The 24,678-nt window shown below is 37.3% G+C and overlaps 1 protein-coding gene across 4 annotated transcripts in view; it reads right to left on the reverse strand.

Moving 5' to 3' along the window:
• The window catches only part of LOC148353215 (disco-interacting protein 2 homolog A-like), a 178,434-nt gene that overhangs the window by 44,955 nt on the left and 108,801 nt on the right, over positions 1-24,678 (reverse strand). For 2 of the 4 annotated variants that reach the window (XM_088352179.1, XM_088352177.1), the window contains exons 7-15: positions 24,465-24,506; positions 12,408-12,527; positions 7,999-8,196; positions 7,794-7,885; positions 6,075-6,185; positions 3,664-3,787; positions 3,481-3,590; positions 2,103-2,205; positions 1,058-1,122 (exon numbers count right to left, since the gene is read on the reverse strand). In XM_088352179.1, coding sequence (XP_088208305.1) covers positions 1,058-1,122; positions 2,103-2,205; positions 3,481-3,590; positions 3,664-3,787; positions 6,075-6,185; positions 7,794-7,885; positions 7,999-8,196; positions 12,408-12,527; positions 24,465-24,506 — 965 coding nt within the window. The remainder of the gene's footprint in view (positions 1-1,057; positions 1,123-2,102; positions 2,206-3,480; positions 3,591-3,663; positions 3,788-6,074; positions 6,186-7,793; positions 7,886-7,998; positions 8,197-12,407; positions 12,528-24,464; positions 24,507-24,678) is intronic. The other 2 variants (XM_088352178.1, XM_088352180.1) reach the window with 2 other exon arrangements.

Genomic DNA, 24,678 nt, shown 5'->3' on the forward strand with positions numbered 1-24,678 from the left:
TTTTATGTTGTTTGCCTAATATGACCGATATGAACCTTTTTTATAGTAGTTATCAACAAACGCGCATTCTTTTGTCTCTAAAAGAACTGGAAGTATGGGTCCGCGTTATACACAAAGCTTTAACACATTTTTTGCAATGATTGATCAGTCCAAAATATCGCTGACCACAATCCCAAATCATCGGATGCAACAGAAATCTAATCCAGGTCGCGGCGGTGAGAGCACCGGATCCTAACCACTGGGCCCCCAGGGATATGGACACAAAGGGGCAATAGGTTTTATCACTCATGATCACTCTGTTCTTAGTCACGGTACCAGAGAAGAATGTTAGAGATTTGAGAAAACAAAGTTGTCCTAAAATATATAAACGCAAAAAAAGGAGTAAAATTTATTGCTATAGTACCATGTGACAGTCAATAGAAATGATAAAATCAAATCAAATGCCTTTTTGTATGTTATCTAAATCACTGATGAGCCCGTATTTAGGATTTACGCTTTCACCGCAGCGAGCTGCGTTTGATTCCCGTTACATCCAACCATAAAGTTTTAAGAGGAAAAAAAAAAAGCAAAATTTTATAATAGTTTTCATTAAAACAATTTAGAATATCCAGTTATAAATGAGTATATATAAATTATGTGATTTTAAAAATGAACTACACACACAATTCGGGGGTTGTTTTTAACAAAATTACATTTTATGTTGTTTGACTACGCTGTTTGTTTATCTGCCAAAAAAATGATTATATAGGGTTCATCACAATATCACTTAAAAGAAAAAAAACACTATGTGGAGTGGATTAATACGAAAACCTTTTTATATAACTTAATAAGTATTTTGTGGAGATTTGTTTTAGTTATAAAAAAACAATTTCGGCCCCGTTTAGTAAATCATTTTTGCTCATTTTTAAAAACCCCAGGTGACCCCCTGCAAGGGATTTCTTCACACGTTGGGTACAGGTCCCACAAAAATAGCTCAACAAATTAGGTCATTATTTAACCTAATCTTATAAGAGCGTGCATTGTAATCAGTTTGAGTTTACCGAATTGTTGCACTTACAGTGAGAACTCCATGCCATAATCCCGCTTCTCTCTTGAAGTCCAGCACATTGGTTATCGTCTCAGCTATGAACACAAAAAGATTGGAAAAGGTTGCAAATCGCCAAAAACACATTTTGTAAAAAGGAAAGAAGTTCTTGAACCGAAACGGTATTTAAAGAAAAATGTGGACACCTGTTTATGTGCCTCAAGTTTGCATTTCCAGGCCTGGCATAAACCGGTTGACCAACTAAAAGAAACTAACCTTTAAGGCAGGCATGTCAGACTCAATTTGGCTTGGGGGCTGGATATATTCTTAATTTTTTGTGTTTATTTATATAAAATTCAGGACAACTTTCTGTTTTGTCCAATCCCTAACGTTCTTCTGTGGTATGGTGACTAAGAACATCATGATAATGAGAAAAAAAAAACCTCATGCCTTTTTGTATCCATATCACTCAGGTTCCAGACATTTGGTTTTCAGTACAACGTTTTATCGTTCAGCCTACATTTGGACCCTACTTAACAAATTATAATCACAGATGAAAAGGGATCTTTTCTAAGCACAACACATTTATTCCCGAATAATGTAAGAAAAGGATTTTCATTTTTGGTATTGAATGTGTTAATTATTTGTTGATTTCAACAGTTGTAGCTTTACATCTAAACCAACTCACCATGAATATCATAAAAAGCTTGCCTCAATTGTCATACTAATTGAAATAAATAGATAAAAAAACAGTAAGAGTTTCAGTAGAGAACAGGCAATAACATTAGATGAAACCGTTAGCCTGGGTCTACTGAGGATTAAAATATACCGCACAATATTGTCTTGAACATGAAACCGTATTGGACGTCAGCTCTTTTACAACTTCTACTGCCCTCAAGCGGCAGGAAGGAGCATTTGGTTTGTATTTATATTTAAAAAATCATAACTTTTGGTAGAATTGAGCTAAAAGTCACTCCAAAATTTACGGCGGGCTAGATTAAATCATGCAACGGGCCCGATCGGGCCTGCGGGCCTTATGTTTGACATGCCTGCTGTCAGGGGAGGGTTGGCCACTTACCTTCAGTGTAGCCGCAGGCTTGTGTTAGAGCGTGACAGTGAGCAAGCATGGCTGAATGGAGCACTGTGATCCCCATGGTACTCCCCTCCTTGCTGGTTTTATACTGAAACAAGGAAAAAATTAATTAAAACATCACAGCTATGTACCAAATCCAAAATAATTTGCTAAGCTCACATATTCTATCAAAAATATGATATTTAAAACTAAGTTTATACAAGTTTTAATTTGTTTTATTGAAAATATCATGATAAAAGGTCACAGCGGAAGAGTGTTTAAAAGGACAGTGTGTTTTATTTAGCGCCACCTAGCGGCAAATCATATACCTCTCGAGTTGGGGGAGTTGTTTAAAAGTGACACTGAGGATGAAAATGAAATTGGATTTAGTGATTTGGAGAGAAAGTTAGTTTGGTAAAGCATGTTCTTTACACTAAAAGTATCTGAATAACTCTTAGTATTTTAACTCGTTTCTAATATTACCAGGCGCGTCAGTCATGTAACATTAGTATACCCTAGGCTTGTTGTTCTCTCTCTTATTTTACCTTTTAAATGTCTTTTAAGATGGCATTTATATTTTTTATGTTGGATTTCATTTAATGAAATTCCCCCAAAAATGTGACTTATACTCCAGTGCGACTTATATGTTTTTTCTTTCATAGTTATGCATTTTTTTGGGGCTGGGTGCGATTTATAAACCGGAGCGGATTTTTAGTTCGGAAAATTCGCTAGCTGGTGCAAAAATGATGGCCCCCTTTGAGTTAATACTTTGTGCAACCTTCTTTTTCTGTGATCACAGCATATATCTTGTGGTATGTCTTTATGAGTCAGGGGTTTCAAACTCATTTTAGCTGGGGGCCACATGCTAGAAATAAAATCTCACTGGGGCCTGACTAGAAGGTTTGAGAGAAAGAAAGAAAGAGTGGAAGAAAAGGAAAGAAAGAGAGAAAAGAGGGTGAGCAAGAGAACAAGATAGAGTGAGAGAGAGAGGGGGAAGGTAAGTAAACCAGAAAAAGGGAAAAAGAGTGAGAGAAATCAAAAGAGCACAGTGGAGAAAGGAAGGGTGTAAAAAAGTAAGAGAAAGGAAGAGACAAAAAGAGAAGAAAAAGAGAAAAAAGGATAAAGAGAGTGTGATGGATCAAAAGAATGAAAAGACAAAAAGATAGAAGGAAAAAGAGAAAGAAAAAGAGAGCATCAGAAAAAGAAAAAGAAATAAGTGAAGTGAGAAAAAGGAGTGAAAGTAAGAAAAAAGAATTAAATCACAAAAGAGAAAGAGAAAAAATACTTTTGCTTGGCTCTGTAGCGGTCAAATTACATAGTGTCCCTTTAAGCATGCAAGATTTCTATTAATAAACTTGATACATTCAACCAAAAAATCCCTCACTTCTATGTAGGCTATATCTTTGCTTGTTTCGCGTATAGGAGGATGCCAGTCCTTGGGGGGCTTCACGACATGTTTACCGTCCGTCACAAACCACAGCAGCCGGGGCCAGCCTAGAAAAACAGGCACATAAATTCAGCCAGACCCCCGCAACCAATACGAAACAACATTTTGAGCAGGCTTTACCTTTGAAGGTGGCCACCTCTCCAGTTTGCGCTTTGGGTAAACCTTTCTGACAAGCATCAGTGGTAAGAGCTAACGTAACCCCACAGCTACCAAGCAGAAAGCCAATTTGTTGACTTCCAGCATCCTATGAGTCCAGGAAATAAAAAAGACAAACTCTGTTTGATACTTGCACTCATGTCTTTTGCAACAACAGGATTATTGAACATGGGGAAGATCTTAGTGACACGCTTCAAAATCTTAAATTTGACCCAGAATAAATATCAATATTAAGGAAAGATGATTGTTTCTTATTAAAAACATATTTGATTCATTATATGAACATCACAAGTATATGGTGAGCAGTTGTAAGTTCATACTAGTTTTTCAACATTGCTCTTTAACCCACTTCTAGTGTAAGTTTTCAGGTACCACACCCCATTTCAGGTCGTTGGAGACCTGTGTCTTAGATCAGCTGTAAAATACACTAAAAACAATAATACATCAATATTTTTTCCCATGTCTTGTTTACCTTGTTACTCTTCCCTAATGATGAAAACATTGTTTTTATTTTTCTATTTTTTGTGGGTCTCTGGGCCTTTTCTCTGCGAGCATATGCCTACATTTGTTAGGGTCTAGTATGCCTCCTTCCACCACAGGGCACCAACCAGCTTTGGAACCAGGAACAGGTGTGTCCAATCACCATACACCTGTCCCTAATTGTCCTGACCCTTTATAATGACATTTTAGACAGCACACAACGTCGGGTCATTTTTATATCCACTGATATTGCTAAAACAGATGTAGTTTTTCATTTTATTTTGTGGTTAGACATTTTGTCAGCAGTTTAGTGCCCACTTGTGTGTTACTTTGTACATGCATTTTCACAATCACGCCAGGTTTATTGTCTTTTGTTTATAGTTCCTTGTTTAGACTTTTTGTTTGTAGTTTTGTGCCCACTTGTTTGTTACTTTGTTCCTTGCATTTTCCCTTTCTGGTTTACGTCTTTCTTACTGGTTTGGACTTTGCCAGGTTTGGTTTTGTTTTTGACATGTAATTTTTTTTGTGGCCGCTTGCTTGTTTTTACTTTGTTCCTGGTTTTGACAATTCATGCAACCCTGCCTCAGTTTCACCTTCTCACAATACAGGTCCACCCTAAAATCATAACGCAATTTCAATTTTGGTAAAAGGTTAAGAAATAAATAAAAGGTGCTTTTGTTATCGTGATATCATTTAGGGGTATTACAACACATCTGTGTTTTCTTTTAATATTATTTCAATATTAACTATAACATCTATAGTCTTAGGGTCTATGTTGACTCAGTCATGACTTCAAAACAAGGATAAAAATGTTTTTTTTAGCCAAGCAAAATAATTTTAGTACAAATATAAAATGAAAAGCACAACAGGTCAAAACAGACAAGATAAGTTTGGAAAACCAAACAACTAACAGCCAAGAAGGAGCAAGATTGTTTACTTCTTCCAAAACCAATAAAAAAATAGTAAAAATCTCTGCGCAAGAACTTCCATTTGTATGCAAGTATGTGTTAAGATTGTTGTGTGGCAAAAGAAGGTCCATGTTTATGGTTTTTTTTTTTGCTGATATATTACTTGTAATGGATGCACAATGTGTCCAGTGCACTTGTTATTTCAGTTTCGGCTGTAGTAAGTGTTTTAAGATCTTGTACTTATAGCTGGGTCTAAACTAATATAACAAATGTAACAATTTCAATTAGAGCATTCTATAATGTAGTGTTTATTCATCATCTCACTTGCTATAATATATAATATATATTCCCGACAATGTCAAGAAGCTCTATTGTGATAAACAAATGTATGTGGTTTTTGTACGCAAAAAAATCCAAAATGGGCCGTGGGGAACCCGAACACAAGAGGAGAGTTAAACTCTTTTTAAAGTTTTTCCAGGACACAGTTTTATGCATTAATCTAAGAATATACTTCCTTTAATTCTTAATTACTGTAGGTGCATACCAAGTCGATACTTGGTCATTATATGGAACTAAAAACCGAAACTTGTTTAAAAGAGATGGTTCTAAATAAATTACCCTGAAGAAGAGTGGGCCTCTGGTGAACCAATTAGACCGAAATAACAATCCTTTCCCTTGACCCTGATCTCATTATTTAAAGAACGGCTTCCGCAAACAGCATGCTCATAAAGGGCAATCAAGTACATGCATTAATATTCAGCAAGTACAACTCCTGTTGTTGAATTTGTTTGCCACCAATGCGCTTGCCGCCTCCCGATGTGTAAGAATAGAACCCGAAAAAGAGGAGGCTGCCGTGACAAACAACCGCAACGTTGCGGCTGAAAACAAGTTGTTCTAAGCAGCAAACACGTGAATAAAAATAACAAGACATGTCAGAAGGGAAAGCATTTATTGAGTGGTGTGTGTGGCACAAGATTGAGGCTTTACCTTCCTGGTCAGCGGCACTTCAATGGGAACAGGCACAAGCTCAGCCAGCAAACAGCCATAGAAAGCCACCATGAACATTACGGGGTCATTATTGGGAAAGACAAGTGCAACCTGTGGACAAGTCAGAGACAAGGATGCTGAAAAATGGTGAAGACAAAAATGTAACAATAACTACGCATCGAAGGGTATGCCGAATGTCAGTTCAGTTTATATCAAGAACTTAGGGTGCGACTGATTTTACCTAATCATTTTTAGGTTTAAGGTTAAGCATACTTACCCAACACTCCAGTGTTTTTCGGGCCTTTGCCTTTGGAAAATGTATTTATATAAGTATGTATGGATATTAAGTCGATATACCCAAACCCTATCCTCTTAGTGTGTGGTGGCTAAAACACACTCACATTCTTGACTCTTTCTGGAAGATTGATATTGAGGAGGGGATTCCCAGCCCCATTGCCAACCCAACCAATGTGTTGCAACAACTGTTATTGGAAAATCATTAGGTGACCAAATCCCCCAATTCCAAGTCTTAGGTACGACTCGGCCAAAGCTCGAACCAGCGACCTCCAGTCTCGGAGCGGGCGCTCTACCCCCTTGTAATGAAAACAGACACCCGCTACAGCATTTCACACTACAGACAAAGACCCATAACGTTTGTCTGGACACGTTGAGCATGGCCAAATGCAAATACAGAAGAGATGATATGAGATATAGATTTTAGTATATTGAAGTTACATGAGTAAAGTGTTTTGGATTTTATTAAAAATGTATATGAGTATTATTTGACTACTAGATGCCATAAGCAGTGCAAAAGTACTCAAAAGCAAAAGGAAGAATACAAACTTCAGGGACTGTAAAGTGGCTAAAAAGCATCATTTTTCTTCTCATTGTTTTGGACCAGTCTTTTGTTGGGAACGAACGTAAATACGAAAAAGAAAAGAGAAAAGAAGGGGAAAAAAATTAAATAAGAGAAAATTTTAAAAAAAAAAGGGAAAAGGAAAAGGGAAAAGGAAAAAAAGAAAGATTGAAAAAGGTAGAAAAAAACAAGTTAATAAGAAAAAAGAAAGAACAGTATAAAAAAATCAAAAACAAGATAGAGAATAAAAAATAAATAAACCTAAAATAAAAAAGGGTAAATGGCAAAAAGAAAAAAAAAGTTAAAAAAAGGAAAAGGACGAAACAAAAAGAAAATACATGAGGAAAATAAAATAAAGGAAAATGGGGAAAAAGAAAGGAAAAGAAAAAGAAAGGGGTGGGGGAATAGAAAGCATCTTCTTCTGCCTTTTTGGTCTGGCTGCATTTTGTGGGTCCACGCTGAGCATTTTGTTGACATGATGCTTCTAGAAAAACTCAGTTGAAAAATATTTGCGCATACATAATGCAGGTTCGTCAAGCTGTTTCACGTATGTGTACAACTCTGTCCACAACGTAATTAAGGCGCAGGCAGACAACCCGAAAAGAGGCGGGGCAACTATTTAGCCAATCATGATGCGGAACACCATGCAAAGTAGCAAAACTGCAATAAGTAAAGTAAATATGGGATTACTGAATCTAAAATATTCTGCATAGGAAGATTTCTGTTTCCTTTCAGTATAGGAAGATCTTTATAGTACAACTTGCCCATGTCCGTCCCTGTATTATGTTAATGTTTCATGTGCAAACCTAAAATTACAAAAACAGTTTCACTTAAATAAAAAGACGGTTAGAAAAAGCACCTACCCTATCTCCGGGCATGAGCAAAGGTTCATTCCTAGTGCTTAGCTTGTTAAGAAGTGTGTAGGCCAGTTTCTGACTGCGGGTCCATAATTTACCTGCAAAGAGTTGCATCGTTTTTGTTTACATTTTTATATTCACAAGTAGGTCAAATACAAGTTGCAGTTTGAGGAACATCTCCGTCTAATAGTTTCCATTAGTCCATACCTACCATAAGTGAGAGTGTAGACAGGCTTGCCGGCGTTATCAAGTGCCGTCAAACAAGGGCTCTTGGGCTGGGTGGCACCCCATCGTTGCAATGCGGCTGTTAGTGATGGAGGCCAGTTTGTGACCACTCCAAGGGGATCTCCCTCTAGTGGACACATCAGTTGGCCTTCTGGTTTTGGCTGGTTTGAACAGGGTTGCTGAACTAAATATAGAAAAAAGAAAAGAGTATTTTGCATACTATATTAAAAGGCGTACCCTCCAAAATAATCTTTAGTCCATATATCTTTAATATATGAGGCGCACTGGACTATAAGGCACATGGAATTAAAACTACAGTAAGAGCTAGAGTATTCAGTCGATATATATATCAGTGCAACGATGAATCCGTCCAAAACTGTTGTAGATCTCAAACCCGGGTTGCGACGGTGAGAACACCAAAACCTGACCACTAGACTACTAACGATAAAGATGGAATGCAAAAAGGCATTCGATTTATTCTCATTATCACACTAATTTTACTCACGGTGGCAGAAATAAATGTGAAAGAATGGAGAAAACAGAAAGTCGTCCTGAAAGGTTTAAATAAACGCTAATGCCAATTCATCATCAGATACACCAAAAAGTTGTTTCTCTAGTCTTGCTTTTTTGAGTTTATTTATACCTTTCAGGACAACTTTATTTTTTATCCATTCTCTGACATTCGTTTCTGGCACAGTGAGTAAAAATACTGTGCAAATGAGATAATATTTAATGCCTATTCCTTTGTCACTTGTATCAGATGTCTAGTGATTAATTAGGTTTTGGCGCTCTCACCGCTGCAACCCGGATACGATTCCCGTTGCATTAAATGTTATGCGATTTATATCAGCGACAATTTTTGACCGATCAAGTGTATAAAATGTGCAACAGATAGACATGAATAAGCATGACGAAGGAAACAACTCTCCTCTGTACTGAATGATGAATCGGACTTTGCGTTCATTTATATTTTTGAGTCGACTTTCTGTTTTCTCCATTCTCTAAAGTTTGTTATGTGGCGCTGTGAGCAAAAAATGGTGTGATCATGAGATACAAACTAAAGCCTTTTCATTGTCATATGCATAACTGGTGGTTTAGTAGTTAAGTGTCGGCGCTGTCACCGTTGCGACCTGGGTTTGATTGCCATTGCAAACAATACTTTGAGATTTTGATCAGTGATGTTATTCAATTGATCAATCATTGCACACGTATGATTACTCTATGCATTAACAATCTTATCTACCGGATTTTGTGGTATATAAGGCGCACTCGGTTATAAGGCACACTTTCAAATTTCTGGCCAATTGTGGTTTTTTCAGGCGCACCTAAAAGTCTGGAAAATACGGTTCATGAATCGGCAACTTATCATTTAAACAATAAAAAGATTAACGTCTTAAAAAGGGGTTATCTTCAATAAGTTAACAACGGTGGGTTAATTGCAGTACGAAATAATTTTATATTGTGCGTACTCATGTCTCAAACAAGAGGTTTTTAGGTGTGGTGGTTTCCTGGAAAAAAGCACTGAGAAAGTTCAAATCAAATAGAAAATATTATCATGTGGTTTCTGTAATTGCCACGGCCTGGTCTTCGTGTGAGCCATTTGCATGTTCTCACTGGGTTTAGGAATGTTTTCACAGGCTTTCTTTTACAGTGCCCCACCTTGCTAATATCCCAGTCACACAAGAGTGTTTTAGCAAGTAGTGGTAAATTTTCGTCCCGCAGGGAGGTTCACAAGTAATACAAGTTTGATAGCGAGATAGAGTAGATTGAGAAAATAATAGGAAGACCTGTGTTGCCCACTTACAAGTGAGTGCGTTGCTCTTATGGCAACTATTTTTCTTTAATAAAAAAGTTACTATGTTTAAAATGTAATACAAGGGTAAAACCAGATTCAAGTTCATTAAGAAGTGATCTACATGAGCATATTGTATTTGTTTGAGCTTTAAATTGAAGAATATGGCGGAATAATACTACTTCCGCATCACTTTGGGTTCTGGTTGTCAAGGTACTCTCAACACAATGACTGACAGGACGCTTGCATCTCCAATCTATCTCAATCCACGTGAAAGGATGAATAGGGCAATGCCGTAAGTTTCTAAAAGTGTTTAAATGATGACAACTGCATCTTGTAATAATTTAGACAGATGTTAAGTTTAGAAACTTTATTTTACCTAACTTAATGGCACATGGTCTCAATGCATTATTTTCTACTGTTGCAGTTTTCACCATAAGGAAAAGGAATTAAAGCTTCAAATACACATCTTCTGTGGTCAGGGTACTATTTGATGGTTGAGCACGTTGTCAAATCAATGACACTACCACATCCGTAACTGTTATAGGACAGCCCGACTTCCAATTCCGTTTCATTTCAGAATCAGGAAAGGGTTCTCAGCGCACACCATCAAAACTCCGCAGACGCTACACTCTGCAGGGTTCAGAGCTTTTCAAATACCTGCTGGTGTTTTACTAATCCTGCTGCGTTTTCATTTCTACAGTGTTTATTCAGCCTGGTAGAGTACCACCCAAAAGCCATAATGGGCTGGTAAGAGTCGGAGGAATTTAGGGGGGAAAAAAAAAACTGATCCACAATGTACGTCTATGTTTCTGTAGTCGGGTTCTTGCCACTCCCTGAGTACACCTGGTGGTCTCTGATCCTCAGTGGGAATTGAGGAAGGAAACAACAACAGATGAAAAACAATCACTTATTCAAAAGTACTCTTAGGGTGTTTGTCTTTAAGGTGTGGTTAAAGGCTTGGTACTGCAAATACATGATTGGCTCAAGATTCTGTTCCCTTACCAAGCCACTCATGATATTTCAGGAAAAGTATGAAAAACAGAGTTCGTACACCCTTTTTATAGCCAAATTAAAGCACTTTCAAATGACTTTCAAAGCCAATTCTCCAGTTCCTCTAGTAAGTTTGATATAAGAAATCTGGTGTGAATCAAATATATCTGCAATTTACAAAAACATATGTTAATCCTTGATCAAGACGTATGATTTTTAGATATAGGGTAAATTGCTTAGATATTTGTGGATCTGAATAATATATGTGTAAATATGTTTGAGACTAATCTCTTTCTTATAGGTGCTGGGTAAATAAAGAAATTATCGCAGGGAAACGCTACCTTAATTTTTTGCATGGCCCATGAGAATTATCTATATTTGATACATAATCCTTGCACTAATACACAATTGACCCGTTAAGGTGTCGTATCCCCTAGTGCCAGCTACTGTTAATCATAAGGTAAGAAGAATGGCAATGGAAAAGTGAAGCCACCAGAGAGCATTGCCAGCATCATTTTTAAGCACACTTGTTTTTTTATGTGATGCCTGGTCTATAGTCAGACTGTCGAGAAACAAGCCTTTTCAAGTGCTTTACCCAAAATTCAAGCACTTTCATAACCTTGAAAACACATTAAAATTTAAGTGTTTTATGGGTTTCAAGCAACCGTACATTTAATAAACCTATGGAAACTATGTAACCTGAATACTGGAGGAAACATACAGGAGTTGCTGGAAATAGTAAAGTATCACCTGACGAAATATTTTAAAAGTGCATTAAAACAGTTGAGTCATCTTCATCTCCCCCAAATTTATCTAATTTTCTTCCACAGAAAATGAGTGGTCTTTTTCTTGAAATTAGCTGCACCAGCACAAATCCGTAAAAAAAGAAAATAAATTATGCCTTTTTAACGATTCATATTTTTAGAATAGAATATACCTTTATTGTCATTGTTACAAAATGGGTTAACATATTGTGACAACGAAATTGGGCATGACACTCCAGTTTTACACATTCACAGTGAGGTATGAGCCAAGAAGATAAAGGAACAGACAAGATAAGGTTATAAAACAAGGGGGATAAGGCTATAGTTATAATTTACATGGTATTTACACAAGAAATGTCGGCATGTATTCCAGCCTTTAAAATGTTGTGGCTACTTAGTGTGCAAAAACTGGAATTATACCAAGAAAAAAACGTGCCATTGTCTTATCCCACACATAAATAGCCGAAATTTTGGTTGGACTAATTGTGACTTTGTGAATTTTTAAAGAATAATATATGGATCTGCATCTGGATCAGACACTGAACTTTGGCTGATCAATTTATGGAAAATAATAGAAGGTTGAGGACAAGGGATGTCACACTAAATTGTGCTCTGAGGCCTGTTCCTGAATTTCGGTTCTCAGCAAGATGGATCTGTAAAAAATGTAACTTTAAAGTTTTAGCTTACTGTAGTTTTTTCAGTATTGCACTATATCATTCAGACTCCTTTAGTAGCCTACCCTACATATTTTAAACATACTCCAAAATTTATGGCGGGCTGGATTAAATCATTTGGGTTCGGGCCGCGGACACGTGATTGACATGGCTTGGCATAAGTGGTACTAACCGTCCATGAGCTCCTCGAAGTCATCCACAAAAAATTCTCGCAAAGGCGGCCTCTTCGGTCTCTTTAGCGTGTTGAGCAGCTGCTGGATTTTTGAGGAGACGCGGCTGTTGACTGGAACACCTAAACATCACATGAATCGATCAGTTCAAGCAGGAGAATAAAATGACCAAACAAAGACATTGAAAGAGGCATGGATGGCAAAAGGCGAAAATAGTGCAAGACGCTGAGTATAAGTAAGATATGCAGTGGGATCAATTCATGAGGAAAAATGTTTATGTGAGAGGAGAACACACACAGTATTGGTACTGTTTAGCTTAACCAGCAGCCACTTAATTAAAAAGTGAATTAAAATAGAAGGCTAGAGGCCCACTATGAAAACCCTTTGAGAACTAAATCACACTTGCTCTTACACATGCACAACTATACTCTCATGCAAACACAGTTATATCAATGCACAAACTCTACAATAGTCTTTCATAATACTACTATACACTCATAGACAAACTACTATACTCACATACATTACTATACTCTCTCACACATACCACTATATTCTCATACACACACTAAAATAGTCTCTCAAATTTACATTTTATACCCTCATACACAGACGACTATACTCTCTCACATATTACTATACTCTCAAAAACACACTAGTATACACTCTCACTTATAGTATATCAATATACGCTCTTAAACATATATTCTATACCCTCATACACACACTACTATAGTCTCTCCCACATACCACTATACTCTCATACAAAAACTACTATAGTCTTTCACATGCATAACTATACTCTCCTACAGATGCTACTATGCAGGGAGCGTTGGATATTTAACTGTACAACATATGCGCGCAGCTCATTGTGCATTGCCCGAGTTACCAAAAGTACACAGCACTGAAAGTTGAAGTGATTATTATACTATGTGTCTCTATAGTAATAGCAATTTTAACGGTGTGTGACAAATAGTAATACGTGTGAAAAGGTTTTTTTAAAGTAATAGGCTATAGTAGTGTTTGTGTGGGTGTTTTACAGTGTGTGTGAGAGTATAACAGTGGATGTGAGATGCTATAGTAATGTTTGTGTGATATAGTGGTATGTGTGTGGGAGTATAGTAGTATGAGTGTGATAGCACAGTAGTGTGTGTATGTGAGTATGGTAGTATGTGTGTGAGAGTATACTATGTGTGTGAGAATATATTAGTGTGTGTGAGAGTATATTAGTGCGTGAGAGAGTATAGTAGCGTGTATGAATATAGTAGTGTTTGTGCAAGAGTATGACTGGTTTTGCATAGTATAGAGATTACAGTTGTGCATGTGAGAGTATGATGTTAAATGTGAGAGCAAGTATAATTTTGCTTCTCATACGGCTTCTCATACCCAACTGGTGAAACGAACACTAGGGCTGCACGTTTTTGGAAAAAGAAAATCACCATTTTTCAGACCAGTATTGCAGTTTTGAAACAAATTTGAATTTTCAAAGAAAAATGCATCTTCTGTGCTTGTTTTTTTTTGTGAGTACTTAATCACAGTGAGCAGTGTTTTTCGTGGATTCTGTAAGGGCAATAGCCACTAACATGCGAGCCGGGGGCCAATTGCGGCCCTGGGTGGATCGTTTAACGCCCTCACCGTTATATGAAAGTTTAAAGGGACAGTTGTATTACTTAATGCATCCTAGTGGTGGAAAAAAGGTCATTCATTAAAAAGAACAACATTGATTCAAAAAAGAATCCAAAATACACGAATTACACGAATTATGACATAAACGTGCATTTTTAAAAAGTACTCGTTGTTCGAGAAATGTATATTTATTTTACATACCATGAGCTAATTGTCCACCATCTTGCAGGTAATGGTAACTAAAAACCTCAAAAAAGCTAGAGAAGAAAATGGGAGTCAAAATGGTACATTTTAGTCACTTGTCGTCTCCATAGTTTGTATACTTCCTTGCAGTCGTTTTTGGTTGCACTAGACGATACAGCAAAGTCTAGTGATAAAAAAATACACATTGTCCCAATAATGTAAGTAAAGCCCATTCAAATTACGGATTAATTCATACCTTTTCACATTTATTTTGTCATAGTTTCACATTAATTCTTAAAGGGTTTTTAAATATTTTTTTTGTGAAATTTAATTTGAAAATATATTTGAAAACACTGGAATGTTTTAATCAGAAGTTTCCTTGTCTAAAACCTGATTTGGCCCAGTTTCAACTAGACTAGGGCTCCAGAGCAGTTTAAGGAATGAAATGGAGATAACTGTTTCAAGGCAGTGGAGTATTTCTGATTGTGTATTGATCACATTTTTGTTTAGTTTTCTTTTTTTAGTTTTTATTTAGCATTTTCCAACATTTTTAGGGGAATGCTGTTCTTTGATAAGGAAGAGAGTTTTGAAAATACTTTAATTTTTGGGGTTGCTTGGGTTGAATTTGAGGGTGCTTTTGAGCACCCCTAAATACAGGCTGGTTACACCTTTCAATTGAAAGATAACGCCATGGGGATTTCATCATTCAACTAATAGCAAGTGAGAGGATGAATAAAGCCAGCAAGTTAAAACGCTAGTGTGTTTGCTCTATTATATAGCGCGGTCCAAGTTGGCCAAACACTCCATTAAACAAATAAACAAGTGTTGCAGTGTTTTACAATTACACTATCTATCGCACTACATCACGTTAATGGTGCAGTCCAAATCAGTAATTTACAGTAGGTCATCTGACTTGAAAATTTTTCCAGGATGCCGGATGCCTAGCAACAATACATCTTCTTTCCCTCATCAGACACACGAGGCTTCTTATTAGGTGTGCGTGTATGTGAGTCTTCAGTTTGCGGTAAGCGACTAAAACAAAAGTTGACTCTCCTCCAGCCAAGACCTATTGTAAAACGAGTGATTTAAATGTAAATCCCACTTTGGAGGGTGTTTCCTGAGTTAAGTCATTCTTTCTTACTGTTTAGGTAATCGGTTTGTTTCCATGTATTTTTAAAAACCAAAACAACGGTGAGAAAACCGTAAGTATTATATTTTTCAGACTATAAGGCGCACCTAAAACCTCAAATTGACCAAAAATTGTAATGTGCGCTTTGTGTATTGAAAATTATTGTGGATATGATAGGAAATCTATAGTTACAATTCAATTATAGTGCATACGGCAACTGTTCTGCCTTTGAAGTAATTGTGCAATTGTGTAATTGTAATCCTGTGCAGTCCTTTGAGAAATTTTTGTGATTAAGGGCTACATAAATAAATGTGACTTGACTTGACTTGACTTAACTTGAAAAACATAGAGCCCTCTAGTGGTTAACATTTTAATTGTACAAACATGCTTGTTACATTTCAACCTATGACGAAAGGGGTTCTTATAATAACTGTGTTGCCCGCTTGCAAGGTTTAGTTGTAGTGCCCTATGAGGCCAGGCGGGAAGTGTGTTGCCCTGAAGGCAATTACTTTTCTTTAATAAATAAGTTACTGCGTCTAACGTATAGAACAAAGCTAAAAGTGGATGTGAGTTAATTAAAAAGTTTTATACATGAATATGTTGTGCACATTTGAGCTTTAAGTTGTAGCAAAATAATACTATTTACGGGTTTCCTCACATCACTTCCAGTTCCACTAGCTCAAGGTAAACAAAGGCTGACAGGACTGTTACATGTCGAATCTATACTCATCCATGTTGAAGGACTAACAAGGCAATGCTATACGGTTTTAAAACTGTTTATATGATGTGATAAACAACTATATCTGGTCATGATTCAAGCGGATTTGTAACGTTTATGCACTTTATTTTTCGGACTTATTGGCACATGGTTTAATTTTACTGTATTGTGTTGCTGCAGTTTTCACTATCCAGAGAAGGTAATTAAAACTTTAATGACACGTACCTGTGGTTGCGGTCCTTCTCTTAGCTCGGTGTCATATTGATGACACTAAACTAACCAAAATGCAACATTATTTTTTTTTGTCTTTATCAAATCCAGGACTATGTCAATTATTTAACAGATTTTCATCAAATAGTGTGTGTTTCTCATTAATTGTGTACCTTTACTGAAAAAGAATGAATGAATAACGTTTGGTTCACAATCACTTATTCCAGTGTATGGTCAAACGTATACAGTGGTCTTGATGGGTATTTTTTGGTTAACGTGTTAGTTTGTTGCTACAAAAAAACATGCGGAACTTTGGCGGCAGCACAGATGCTGACTTTGAAATTCTCATTGCAAGTCGTGGTGAAACCAGATGTCATAATGTACCTAGCAAAAGTAGAAGATTTTGCAACATTTAAACATATCCCAGAGCCCTATGCAAGCCATTATATCGAAATTGAGAGAGCATAAAACCACTGCAAACCTATGAAGACCTGGCCGCCTCTCTAAGCTTTTGGCCTAAAAAAAGAGGAACTAATCAGAGAAGCAAACAAGAGGCCCATGATCACATTGGATGACCTAGAGGCATACACATTTGATGTGGGACAATCTCTGCATGAGGCAACTATTAGTCATACTCTGCATAAATCTGCCCCTTATGGAAGAGTGGCAAGAAGAAAGCCCTTTCCAAAAGAATACCATAAAAAGGCCTGTTTGGCGTTTCCAAGAAGCACAAATAACATGTGAAACAAGGTGCTCTGGTCAGATGAGACTGTGATTGCAGCAACAGGAGCTTGTACAAAGTATTAACTCAAAGGAAGCCAATAGTTTGCAACGCCTACTTTTCAATTTAATTCATTTAATAGCACAATGTAAGTCATTGAATAAATTTGGTTCTTTTTCGGGATTGTGTCTCACATGTTGTTGATTCTTACTTTTGAAAAATGAGTTTTTTATTTACAAGTTTGAAGCTTGAAATATGGCAATATGTCAAAAAGTTCTTGGGTGGCTGATACTTTTGCATGGCACCGTAAATATATGTTTGATGAAATCAATTACCGTATTTTCCGCACTATAAGGCGCACCTAAAAGCCTTTATTCTTTTCAAAAGCTGACCATGCGCCTTATAATACAGTGCGCCTTATATATGGATCAATATTAAGTCGCAAAGTATTGCAACTAAGGCAAGCAGCCGCCGACTAAATTTTCCCCCGAAGGCGAAGTAGTCCGCGGTGTATGCTGGGATTTATATACCGGCGTTTCATTTCCTTAACCAATGTGTCAATCATCATTTGAATCAGTCACTATTGGCTAAAGTTATTCGGAGGTAAAGGGGGCGGATCCTTTTTATCATTTACAGGCTCGCATAGGCTAAAGGGGCAAAACAAAGCCTCCAATTGTCTGAAAAAGATGAATGTGAATCACATGTTGCGTTGCACTACGGCATAGAGAAAACATTTTTTACTATTCTGTATTTGTAAATATTTTACTCTCCTGGATTTACTACACTCACGGTTACGTATCATTATTGAACGTGATGGCTGCAAGAGAACTTAGGTGAGCTATGCGGCTTTATATTTTCCCGGTATCTTGTTTTAGAACGATCTTGATGTTTCTGTGATAAGTCTTTTTTTAATCTAAATTCAATTCAAAGTGTTTATTGTCATATGCACAGTAAAGAACCCCGTTTCCCTGCACAATAAAATTCTTACTTTGCTGTCCACACAGTTGCCAGCAAAAAATAAAATGGAAACTAAGAAATGTTTGTTTGGTGACATCGTATGGACACCGCATCCGCACGTGTCTACGACACGTATTTGCTTCTTTGCAAGCTTTCGGAATGTTAAGGGGGTAATAAGTTTGACTGAACTATCTGACTGTTTTGTTGACGTTCCCATTGTAGCGCCTTATAATCCGGTGCGCCTTATGTATGGAAAATATAGGACCAAAAACTATTTTTGGGGGTGCGCCCTATAACCCGGTGCGCCTTATAGTTTAAAATATGGTACTTTAAATGTATTCATTTTTATTGCATCATCTAACTGTAGTTGTAATGCAATGTTCTTAATATTCCAGTGCGCCTTACACATATATGACAAATTGATCACAAAATATTATTTTTAGGGGTGCGTCTTATAATACGGTGAGACTTAAAGTGCAAAAAAAGCAAAGTCAGACATCTGCTTCTTAATACAAGGTTAAAGAAGGTTAGAGGACTTTCCCAGCCGTCGAGGACATGTGGGGCTATGTGCCACATGAATTCGTTCTCAGTTGAAGAGGGACAAGTGTTAGACATTCCAGCCACAAGAGACAGAGGCCACAGCTGCCCTCAGCTTGCCTGATGCCTATTTGTTCTATAATAAGGCCGGCTCAGACAGCTTCAGTCTGCTCGAAAAAAGGCACAGACATACACACATTGGGATGGCACGTGTGAGGGGCAGCTGATGGACCAATTAAACACTGACATCTGAGTGCCTTCCACTCAAATGCTTTGATATACAATGTATTATTGTACTGTAGCGGCAAATGAGAAATTGCAAGGATTGTGATAGTAATTGACATATTAATGTCATGAATATAAATGAAACTTTTTCTTCATGCAAAATTGCTTTGCATCGTTCTCTTGACTCGCAGTTGATGGTAGGAATACTATTCGGTTGGCATTTTTCTATTGAAAGATTTGTTTTGTACTGTCTACATCAAGGGTGTCAAACTTATTTTAGATGGGGCCGGACGAGTTAATTAATGGCATGAAATTTGTGCCTTAGCTGGGGGCCCAGGGTCTTTTTCAGAAATAATGATTCAGGAATGTATGATTTGACTCTAAAAAGATTCATGTTTTTTTACTCAATATTGTTTTCCTTCATTAAGATTTAATCTCTTGTGTTGTTTGACAACTGTGCCTTTTGTGCAAAACAACATTCAAATTCATATCCACTAAAGTTTGTTTAACTCATGCAGATTCAAAAGTGACCAAAAATCACATACAAACACAAATTTATATTTTGGATTCCATGATTTTAAAGTCTTTGTGCTCCTTAACTTTATTTGTTTAATGAAAATAACTGAATTACCAGAATATAAGAACTTGGCTGTACAATTGTATACCTATTGTAGAAAGGAGCTAAAGTTTCTATAACCCTCAAGGTTTATTCTTTTAATTTAGTATTTTTTGTATTGCCTTAAACAGCATGTCTGTGACTTTTATTTAGAGTAAAATAACATCAGGATGGATTCCCTCAATGTTCACTGGTTTATTAATGATGGTCAGCATAAACAGCTGAAGTTGGTGCCTTGGAAGTGGCAACTGGCTTCAAAGCAGAGTCTATGTCTCTCACTGACAGAGGAACTCGAATTAGTTCCTTTAAAGCTTAGGCACTTGATGCCAATATTCTGTAGAAACTGATATACTGGACTGTCTCAGAGAATTAGAATATTGTGATAAAGTTCTTTATTTTCTGTAACGCAATTAAAAAAACAAAAATGTCATACATTCTGGATTCATTACACATCAACTGAACTATTTCAAGCCTTTTATTATTTTAATATTGCTGAATTTGTCACGGTCGCCTTGGTGACCAGTCTGCCCCGCCCTCTGGGCAACAGCTGAAGCAGTTCCACTAATTGTGGGTCTGCTATTTAAGGCTGCATTGTGGGCTCTGCGGTTGCTGGTTCATTACTCTTATACACAATCCCGGTCTGTTATGCTTGTCCTGTTTTAGTCTGTTATGCCTTGTCATGTTTTAGTCTGTTATGCCATGACCTGTTGAGTTCGTGCCGGAGGAACTCTGTATTGTTCTGTTTTGCCCCGGAGTATTGGGCGACTTTTATTTTATTAAATAAAACTTATGGATCGTCAACGCATTTGAGTTCTCCCTTCATGCCTCCTGCCTCCGTTCTGGTCCGGTCACCTTCCACGCCACCATGCCTCCTGACTGAATTTGGCTTACAGCTTAAGAAAACTCAAAAATCGTATCTCAAAATATTAGAATATCATGAAAAAGTATACAAGTAGGCTATTCAACTAATCACCTGAATCATCTAATTAACTCGAAACACCTTGCGAGGGTTTCCTGAGCCTTAAAAACACTCAGCTTGGTTCAGTAAACTAAATCACAAGTATGGGGAAGACTGCTGATCAGACTGCTGTCCAGAGGACCATCATTGATACCCTCCATCAGGAGGGTAAGACACAAAAAGAAATTTCTCAAAGAGCAGGCTGTTCACAGAGTGCAGTTTCAAAGCATATCCACAAAAAATCTGTTGGAAGGAAAAAATGTGGCCGGAAACGCTGCACAACCAAGAGAGATGACCGCAGCCTTAACAAAATTGTGAATAATAATAATAATAATAATAATTTCCTTTGTATTGTCATTCTTTGTAACAATGTACACAGAACGAAATGTCGATACACCTGACCCGTTGTAGCGAGCCGATGCAGCCGCAGCCAACAGAGGGCGCCGCCATTTTTACCAATGTTATAAGTCTTAGGTATGACTCGGCCGAGGCGCGAACCAGCGACCTCCAAGTCTCAAAGCGGGCGCCCTACCATCTAGGCTACTGAGCTGGTATAAGAGCCGCTTCCAGAATTTGGGGGAGCTTCAAAGACAGTGGGCTGAAGCTGGAGTCCAGGTATCAAAAGCCACAGTTCACAGACGTGTCCGGGAAATGGGCTACAATAGCCGTATTCCCATGGTCAAGCCACTTCTGAACTCAAGACAACGGAAGAAGCGCCTGACTTGGGCTACGGAGAAGAAGCACTGGACAGTTGCAGAGTGGTCCAAAGTCCTCTTTTCAGACGAAAGCAAGTTTTGCATTTCATTTGGAAGTCAAGGCTCCAGAGTCTGGAGAAAGGCTGGAGAGGAGCAAAATCCAAGTTGCTTGAAATCCAGTGTGAAGTCCCCACAGTCAGCAATGGTTTGGGGAGCCATGTCAGCTGCTGGTGTTGGTCCACTGTGTTTCATCAAGTCCAGAGTAAATGCAACTGTGTACCAAGAGATATTAGAGCACTACATGCTTCCATCTGCTGAAAAGCTCTATGGAGATGAGGATTTCATTTTCCAGCATGATCTGGCACCTGCCCACAGTGCCAAAACCACCAGTAACTGGTGCACTGACCATGGCATCACTGTCCTTGATTGGCCTGCTAATTCCCCTGACCTGAACCCCATCGAGAATTTGTGGGGTATAGTTAAGAAGAAGATGAAAGACACCAGACCTACAAATGCAAATGAGCTGAAGGCCGCTATCGAAGCATCCTGGGCATCAATAACACCTCAGCAATGCCATAGGCTGATTGCCTCCATGCCACGCCGGATTGATGCAGTAATCCGTGCAAAAGGATTCCCAACCAAGTACTGAGTGCATCGATGGACATTTTCAAGTTTGATTTAGTTTTGCTGTTATAAAATTATTTTTTTACTTGGTCTGAGGAAGTATTCTAATATTTTGAGATAGGATTTTTGAGTTTTTTTCAGCTGTAAGCCAAAATCAGCAATATTCAAATAATAAAAGGCTTAAAATAGTTTAGTTGATGTGTAATGAATCCAGAATGTATGACATTTTTGTTTTTTTAATTGCATTACAGAAAATAAAGAACTTTATCACAATATTCTAATTTTCTGAGACAGTCCAGTATATATATATATATATATATATATATATATATATATATATATATTAGTTTAAACATTTTAATTCATTTGCAGTTTTTTTAGAGGTTCTGTGTAGTTGCAAACTACAATGGTAATTAAATTGTAAATAGTTAAGTTATTTTATTCAATATGTTTTTATAGCACTGAGACAGGGTTCCCACAGCTTAAGGCAACACAAATTCAAGAATTTTCAAGGCTTTTTCTTTCTAATGCCTTTTAAAATCAAATTTAAGACCAAGTCGATAAAAAAAAAAAAACAATTGAGACGAGCAAAACAGAAACATTTAACAAAAAGGATGTTCTGCTTTGAAGCCAGATGTCACTTTCAAGGCACCGACTGCAGCTGTATTTGGTGACTACCATTAATCAACCAGAGAACATTAAGGAAATGTACTTCCGGCGGATTACTACTAATTCCAGAAAAACTCTTCTGCTACATATGTGAAACTTTTTACCATGATGCATGAAAAATTATTTTTTGGTCCAGTGTATTTTTTTTTTTTTTAACGCAACACTGCTACATTGAACAATTTTGAGTGTAGCATCATTAAAAACAAGCTTGGAAAGAAAAACAATTTGTACTCTCAGGATGTGGACAATTGGTAAATACAACTAAATCTTTCTGTTTACCTTTGTAAGACTTTTGAAAATTGGATTTAAGACATTTGAATTCAAATTAAGGCCTTTTATTTAGAATAATGAATTCAATGCTTTTCAATAATTTTCAAGGATCTGCGGGAACAGTGTGAAAGATCTCTCATTATCTGATCTCATTAGCTGCACCGCTTATCCTCAGTAGGGTTGCTGGGGTGCTGGAGCCCATCCCAGAAATCATCGGGCAGTGGGCAGGGGACACCCTGAACTGGTTGCCAGCCAATCGCAGGGCACACAGGGACAGACAACTCGCTCGCTCATTCACACCTAGGGACAATTTTGACCGATCAATCCACCTGAAATGCATGTCTTTGGAAAACCGGAGTGCCCGGAGGAAACCCACGCAAGCACGGGGAGAACATACAAACTCTGCACAGGAAGTCCGGTAGCTGGATTTGAACCCACACGGGAGGTTCCAAAGACCTCAGAACTGTGCCGCACACGCACTAACCACTGCGCCGCCTTAAAGTCCCCAGTGTGAAATATAGTATTTTTAATTTGATTCTATTGTATGGTATTGTTTTTCAGGCATTCTGTATGGCTTGACTTAAAAGTTGCTTTGAATAAAAAAGTTAAGAGTTTAAATTAGTTAAAGGTTCACCAGACAGTGAAAAAATCAAAAGCTAGTATGATATAGTAGAGCAATACATTTTCATTAATTCGTTTCATGCACAATGTTACATCATTATTGGTAATATATCAGTTAAGCAACAAAAAAACCTGAAGAGTGTAGGAGCCATTAGAGCAGAGCTGAATGAGCAGACTCTCTAAAAATAGCTGGAATTCCTATCAATAGGTTGCAATAACATACCTGTCAACTTTTAAATGTTCCCCATATTTTATACATTTCTGATAATTACAAAATTGTGTACGCCGTATAAAAAAATTTGTACAAGGAAAAAAACGCATTTAAAAATAATATTCTCGTTTACTGGTAGCAGATGACAACATCATCGTAGATTAATTATATTGTTACGGTACCCAAGCAAATGTTACCCTTGATCAAACATTTATTTTTCAAGCATAATGTTTACACAAATCATTTTTTTATTCTACATGGACTGTCTTGCTGTGAGTAAATATTTTTTTGCATTAAACTCCTGTCTCGATTATCATGCTTCGTGGGTACGACGTGTTTGCTGTGTCATATCCTTTCATAACTAATGCATTCATGATTCAATAGTTTACACAGCCACACATTCATCATAGATCTAGCTTCTTGATTTGCATTCGATTTGAAAATGTGCAGAATGTTTTTCTAAGGGAGAATAACCTGAGACTTTTCACTGACCATGGGTCTCACAAAATCATATAGGAATCGCAACATTTGTGTTCTACAGCGTAAAATACAGATCATCTGCATACATTTTGATGTTGTTGATGCAGTGGAGACAGTGCTTGATGCAATGATTGTGTTTGGACATTCTAGTGTGGCATGATCACACTGTACAATGAATCATTGCCTGCAATCTCAAGGGTAATTAGTTCTAAAATTAAGGTCCATCATAACAAGGAAGAAGCACAATAAACCAAAATTAACACAAACAGTTCCTTTTTCCTCTCTAGTGTTTTGTCATACAATGGATGTTTCTATTAAAAAAGCAAAAGTGTATGAAAAAAAGAATCTTAAAAAACAATGACTCATGCCAACATTGAGGTTGTTTTACACCAACATACAACATACACATTTACTGGACAGATTCCCACCGCCACAAATGGAAAAGCATTCACCATGTCACAAAGACATTACAAATCAAATTAGATCATTTGTTTTTCGGGAGGAAGAAGAACATGTTGGGTGGGGAGGGCAACACCTGACAATAGTCACATGCAATACAAAGGCACGTGGGCTGCAAGAGACTGGAGTTCAAGTAGCAATAATAAATACCATTTATCAAACAGAGGGATCCCTCACCTCGCCATTTACAGCCTGGGGGAGAAACAAATCAAGATGTCATTGAACACAATCCTTCACAAATGCAAGTATTACTCAAATAGAGTTTACTATGTATTCCCTCAATTGATTCAACAAACCTTTACTTAACAATCACTCCAACGGATTGCATGATGTCTTCATTATTTTAGTAATTCAAATCGGACAG

The sequence above is a fragment of the Urocampus carinirostris genome, chromosome 14 (genome assembly GCF_059441175.1).
Source record: "Urocampus carinirostris isolate Australia breed hairy pipefish chromosome 14, RoL_Ucar_1.0, whole genome shotgun sequence".
NCBI classification, from domain to species: domain Eukaryota; kingdom Metazoa; phylum Chordata; class Actinopteri; order Syngnathiformes; family Syngnathidae; genus Urocampus; species Urocampus carinirostris.